At 62.9% G+C, this 6,656-nt stretch overlaps 1 protein-coding gene across 1 annotated transcript; it reads right to left on the bottom strand.

The window, feature by feature from the left end:
• Positions 1-1,872: 1,872 nt before the first annotated feature.
• On the bottom strand, positions 1,873-6,018 carry LOC149851681 (DLA class II histocompatibility antigen, DR-1 beta chain-like). Its single transcript, XM_090030497.1, is given in 5 exon segments — positions 1,873-2,048; positions 2,222-2,503; positions 5,265-5,537; positions 5,920-5,991; positions 5,994-6,018. Coding segments are annotated over 5 exon segments (828 nt in total).
• Positions 6,019-6,656: the final 638 nt, after the last annotated feature.

Below are 6,656 nucleotides of genomic sequence, written 5' to 3'. Positions count from 1 at the left end.
AGAATCACGCTGGGCAACGCCGGCCCCGACGCTGCAGGATCTAACTGAGGAGCCCTGCGGGGAGAGAGGGGAGACGTCAGCACGGGGCAGGGACTAGCGGCACTGGGGAAGGGCCACGGGGGGGTCTGACAGGGGCCAGGGACTCTCTAGAGGCTTGTCTGGAGCCCCGGGGCGGGGCGATGGTTTTGTAGGGCCCAGGATGCTCTGACCCTGGGAGTAGCTCTAGGTGTGGCCTGAATGGCAGTAATGAGGGCGATGCAGACTCCTCCTCTTCCTCACTGCAAATGCTCCATGCTCCAGCTCCCACCCATGCTGGGCTGGGCAAGTGCTGGGGTGAAAGGGCAGGGGCACCCGCTCCATGGGCCCCCTGTGCAGCCTGTGGTCCCTGAGGGGGTGGGGGGCTTCATAGGGGTGGACTGAGATGGAAATTACCTGTTGGCTGGGGAACGGGGCGGCCTGGAAAACAAGGAGAAACATGGTGAGAGTCTCACCAGAGGCAGCCCCTCGGAGAGACCAGAGATCCTGCCCTAGCCCGGACGTGCGGGGCAGACCCCATTAAGGACCCCTCATCCCCCATTAAAAACCCAAATCACGGTCTCACCCAGACAGGGCTGGATAGAGGGGTTCCCTGTGTGCACGTGTAGGTATTTCCCTGATCTGGATTCACTACTCTGTGCTTCGGTCTCTATTTCCAGAGAGTATTCAGCGAGGATGAATTCAACCAGGGTCACGCTTGTGTGAGCCACAGTCTCAGCTGGGAAGCTGCGTTTGTATTTTCATCCTGACCGAGGACAGGCAGGGAGACGGGCAGAATCGAGTGTCAGGAACAGCCCTAGACCAGACCACGGCTGTGCACATTTTGGAGGAGCCCGCGCTGTGTTTTTTTTATGCCAAAAGCAGCAATTGCAAATGTAGGGAAGAAGGAGGTGGCAAGGGGTGTCAGCAATAAGGAAATGGATTCTGATAAGCACGGGTGCAAGAGACAATATACTATCCTTTCATACCACAGACACTCTTCCTCCAAAAGGAAAAAAACCCCACCTGGTGGAAATCATAGCGAGCATTATATCTGAGAAATACGGCAGTAGCAGCACCCGCTAGTTCCCAGGTCGGTGTGAAAGCTGCCTGGGCCTCGCAGGGAGCAGAGCCGGGGGCAGCGCTTTCTCCTTTCTGCTGCTGCTCCTCGTCTCCTGCCTCCAGGGAAGGGCTGTTATCCCCCCCTGTGCCCTTCCCAGTGCCAGGGGACGTTTTCTCCCTGGGTCTGGTCTAGGCGAGACAATCCTGCTCCTGTCCCACGCCCCTCCCCGACTGTCTGGGCTAAGGGGGAGACCGGGACACCAGACACTTGCAGCCTCTCACACCTGCAGGGCTGAGGATCTGCATTATATTGCACTGAACAAACCCAGTCTGACCCCCCAGCTGCCAAAGTTTCCTTTGCTGGAGCAACAAGGTCAGAGCCCAGGGAAGCTGAAATGAAGGTCTGCTGGGACCCTACGTTTTGCCAGGGGAAAACCTTGGTCTGTCCCAGCAGATGAGTAACAGGACAGAGGAGGGAGGTTTGGGGCAGAAAGCCCCCCGATACCTGAACCCCATGAAGTCCCACAGTGGGGTACACCCAGGGGCCCCCACCCCCTTGGGACTGGCACCTCCGAGCCCAGGGTCACTGCCTTGAAGCAGAGCAGAGGAAATGCCCAGAGTCAAGGCAGGGGCAGCTCTGCCCACCCATGGCCCCTGCTCGGCCCTGCCCCTCAGAGGCGGGAGGGACAGTGGGATCCAGCCCCAGCCTCAGGAGGGGAGACACTGGCAGGCCCCTAACGAAGTCCAGGGCAGTTCGTGCTGGGGTCTGACAGGGAGCGGAGCCACCAGAGAGACCTACAGGCCGAGCATTTTGCCCCACCGATGCCTTGGCTCCAGCATCCCAGCCGGGCCCCGCTCACCTTTCTTGTTCCTCAGGTAGACGAGGAGTCCCAGCGCCAGGAAGATCAGCCCCAGCACAAAGCCCCTGACCCCCGTCAGCATCTTGCTCCTGCCCGAGTCTGACTGCGCCTCTGTGGGGACAGGGGCTGGAGGTGAAGGGCTCAGTCCGGGCTCCCACCCCCTGCTCACACCCCTGCCCCTGTGGCAAAGGGGCCTGACCCTGGACAGCCCGTGTGGGGCTGCACAAAGGGAGACCCCTCCCCTCCAAGCCCTCAGGGGCTGCCCCGGGCTCCCCGTTCCTTACCCCAGAGCACGGTGACGGGGCCCGGCAGGCTGCTGTGCTCCACCTGGCAGGTGTAGACGTCCCCGCTCCGGGGGGTCATTTCCAGCATCACCAGGATCTGGAAGGTCCAGTCTCCGTTCTGCATCAGCTCCGTGGACACCACTCCGGCCATCTGCTCCTGCCCGTTCTTCAGCCATTTCACCTCGATCCCGCCGGGGTAAAACCCCGTCACGGAGCAAATCAGTGTGTCTGGGTGGGCCTGGGCCCCTGATTTTGTTGGGGAGACTTTCACCTTGGGCTTCACTGAGAGGGAAAGAGATGGAGAGGATGAGCTGCGAGAAACAAGGAGTCCTCCATCATGGAACGTTTTCTCCCCCAACCCCTGCCTGCCTCGGTTTCTCTCACCCCTCAGTCTTGAGTTTATTTAAGTCTTTACTTTAGTGCCACTATAAAACCGCTGTGTTTTCTCACATGCAGCACACGTGCTTTTCCCCAAGAACAGCTAACTGGGCTTTGCAATTGAATCTTAACTGAGGAATACGGTAAGAGCAGCTTCCAAGCAAATGTGTAAATCAAATGTGCAGGGACTTTCAAGAAGCAGAGCAAGTGGGAGCCTCCCTGCTGCTACCGGCTTACTTATGGTAACGAAATTTTTTTCCCCCGATGCATGTTGTTGCGGCTGCCTTCTCTGCTGCACGTTGCATTCAAGGCAGTGTGATATTTTTATAATTAAAGCTCAACTTTCATTGCAGTTTGTTTTTTTTTAGTTGCACGACCTGAATCTAGAAGGGTCTTTCAAAGGCTCTGGATTCCCTTTTTCATTCAAGATCTCAGGGGGAGACCTCTCCATTTTGCAGGCGCAGCTCTATGGCTGCAGTGCCAAGTGTCCTGTCCTGAGTTAATGGCTTCCAGCTGTGGCCAGCCAGGGGCTTTGCTTGGGAGTGCCAGTGAGTGGCAAACATATCCCAGGTTTGGGACCTGTCCCTGTCCCCAGGAGACCGCTTCATGCGTCTCATAAGCAGGGGTTCGGGTTTTCCATTTGCTGCAGAAAAATGTGGATGTTGTCCCTTAAAGAGAAAAGGCGGTCAGGTAGAGGTGCAGCCTCACATGCGAGTCCCCCGGTCTGCTACTCCTCACCTTGCTGGTGGCGCGGCCGTACTCCATGGTGGCACGGCTGGCGGGGAGGTGTTGGTGGCAGCAGCAGCAGTGAGTCTTGCCACCCTGCTCCACCCTCCTGTGCCAGGTGCCACCAGCTGAGCCACAAAGGCAGCTCTTGCCTGGCGGTGGTCCGACCAAGCTATCACCTCATGCCCCGCTGTGGGCACACAAATCTGGAGGGGCATGTCCCCCCCTCCCATGCCACCCCAACTCATCACTCATGCTGTTGCCTATGGTTGGGCACCTACCCTGCCCCATACAACTGCCCTTCCCAATATACAGAGGGGCTGCGGCCTCGGGGAGGGGGGTGTGGATTGAAAGTGAGGGGCACCAGCAGGAATGAGGTGCGTGGGGGGTTGCCTGGAGTGAGGGGAACTGGCAGCGATGTGGGGCTGTGGGTCAGGAGTGTGGGGCACCAGTGGGGATGAGGGACTGTGGTTCAAGAGTGAGGGGCATTGGTGAGGATGGGGGGTGCAGGTCAGGAGTGAGGGGTACCAGCCTGGCTGGGGGGAGCTGTGGCTTGGTAGTGAGGGGCACCACCATTTCAGGTCTGCTCAGTAGCACAAAGCAGCAGGGGCAGGTGGGGAGGGGGCAGCTGCGCCTGGCCCCACATCCTGGTGAGTGAAGGGGGCAGGGGAAGCTCGGATTTTCCAGGATCAATGACCACAATCAAATACCAAAATACAGAGGTATTTGGATTGTATTTTATTGTAATGACTGAGGCACTGGCTGGTTTCCAAATAGGTTTAAAACTAAATATCTCAATAAACCTTGTGTGCAGCTGCCACTTCTATATACACGGGAGTTTCGTTTTAGTCATGGAAAAATGTGTATTTGGGGCTTTTTAATCACACAATTTGGCATTTTTAAACACAGGACACCCAGACCCCTGTTCATCAGGATGAGATTCCTGTTACCCCTGAACGCAGCGACTGGCCCCACACCCAGAGCAACAAGCTTGTCTTCTAGGAGAGGAGAGAGACCCTTCTGGTTTTCCACCCTGCTGGAAATGGGGCGTTCCCCAGGACCTGGGCAGGCAAAGCTGTCTGGGGTCTCAGGAAACCCCTGGGCTTTGGTGCCCCCTCCCAGACAGCAGGGACCTGCCCCCACCCCGGGGAAAGGCTCCACAGGGCTGAGCTCCCTGGGTCCTGCCTGTGGCGCAAGTGCCCCTGCCTGGCCTCCCCGAAGGGCCTTGGGCAAAGCTCTTTGCAGCGACTGGTGTCTGGGGCAGGGAGCGCTGATCTCAGTCCCTGGTGGGTGGCGCGCAGCCTGCCCCCGGGGCCCAGGGGCCACCGCCCCTCACCAGCCACAGCAGTGCTAGGGGTGGAGAAGGGCCGAGCCCCCCGAGCCCACAGCTCCCGTTGCTGCACCGCAGGCAGTGCCTGGGCTCCTGTCCGCCGTGACCATGGGCGACCCCTGCGCCCCTCCCCTCCCCCTGCCCTGGGGGGCTGATGCTCCTGGGGCACTTCTGCAACCCCGGTGTGACCCAACTGCCCCCAGCTGCCCCCGGCCCCAGAAGTGTCGCTGCAGCTGCCCCATGGTCGTGCCCCCGCAGGGTGACAGTGTGACCCCAAAGTACAACCCTGCCCCCACCACCTGCCCCCCCGGATCTGCACTCCCACCTCCTCGTGTGCCCCACCATGTGATTTCTTTCCCTTCCCAGTCACACCTGCCCCTGCCCTGTCGGCGTGGGGGGGTTGGGGGGGGCAGCTACAGCTCCTGCCCCCCCCCCCCCGCCTCCCTGCCCCCGGGTCAGACCCCGCCGGGCGCGCGGTGATGACGTCACCGGCGCGCGCAGGGGGAGGGGCTCTGGGCGAGCACCCCGGGGCCTGGCCCCGCCCCCACCCCAGCGCCGGCCCCGCCCCCCGCCTCTGCCCCCAGCGACGGCCCCAGACCCGGGCCTCACCGCTGCGGCCGATCACGTGGCCTCGCTCAAACACCCCGTAGTTGTGCCGGCAGAACCTGTCCACTTCGCCCCGCAGGTACTCCAGCACGTCCTTCTGGCTGTTCCAGTTCCTGGCCTCACGCTCCCCCAGCTCCGTGTCCGCCACGTACACGCCCACGTCGCTGTCGAAGTGAGCGAACTGCTGCCGGTCCCAGACGTGCCTCTGCAGATACCTCACGCGCTGGGAGCCGTCGGTGTAGAGACAGTCCGCCTTGCCCTGGTAGAGGAAGTGCTCTGGGGCGGGGGACAGCGCGAGGCGGGTCAGGGCCCCCCACCGCAGACCCCCGGGGGCAGAGTGCCCGGGCAGTCACTGCTCTGGCACTGCACGGGGCCCCCGCCCCCCCCCGCCATCTGCCCCCCTCTCCCCGTCCCCCCGGGCTGCCCAGCTGGCCCCCCACGCGCCCCCCAGTGACCCCCACCTCAGACCACTGCCCGTGCAGCGCCCGGTGTCCATCGGGGGTGTCACTGCCCCCCCAGCACTGCCCCGGCCGTGCACTGCGGGTCCCCCCGCCCCCCCCCGACACCCCTGCCCCAGCCCCGGGGATCATTTCCCCGCGCAGAAAAGCCCCGAGCTGCGCGGCTCCAGGCCCTGCCGGCCCCCCCGCGCCCTGCTCACCGGGGGGCTCCGTGCAATGGGCCACGCGGGTCCCCAGCACCGCCAGTGTCGCCAGCACAGCCCCCGCCCAGCGGCCCCCGGCATCCCAGCGGTCCCCATCGCGGCGCAGGACAGAGCTGCCACCCCTCGATGTCCGACAGCGAGACGTGCTCTGCCCCGCTCCGAGCAGCAGCCCCCCGTGACGCTGCCCCACCCCGGGGACAGCCCCTCGCCACCCCGGGGACCAGTCAGCATCGGGGCGGAGCGGCGTCATCTGTCGCCGGGTGCAGCCGGGCTCAGGGGCCCCGCGCCACACTTGTCCCTGCTGCAGCAGAGTGGGTGCCTGCCCCCGCACCGCCCTGCCCCGGGGCAGCTGGATGGTGCTGGAGGGAGGGGAGCCCAGGCCCACGTCCACAGAGGGGCACGTTTTGCTCCCGGGGACCCAGCCCAGGGGGAACCCCGTCTCCAGGGCTCAGCCACCCCCGGGCTCCCTCAGCTCATCTCCCAGATGGTTCCCAAACCCGACTTCTCCCTCTCCTCTGCATTTCCCCCCACACCCTGTGCCCCTGGGCAGGGCCGTTCCCCCCACGGCACAGGGGGGAGCTGAGCCCCAGAGCCGGGCAGTGCTGCGCAGTGCGGTACACGGGGCTCCTGGGGCAAGGTCAGGACCTGCATGCCCGAGTCCAGGCAACCTTCAGGACTGTGCCCCCATCTGCTCCCCCTGCCCCTCTGCCCAGCCTGCTGTGACCACCCAGCCC

Source organism: Crocodylus siamensis, unplaced genomic scaffold (genome assembly GCF_052110815.1).
Source record: "Crocodylus siamensis isolate JL-2025a unplaced genomic scaffold, ASM5211081v1 HiC_scaffold_526, whole genome shotgun sequence".
In the NCBI taxonomy this organism is placed as follows: Eukaryota; Metazoa; Chordata; order Crocodylia; family Crocodylidae; genus Crocodylus; species Crocodylus siamensis.
Note: the sequence above shows the minus strand (reverse complement) of the source record. Positions and strands in the feature narration are given on the sequence as shown.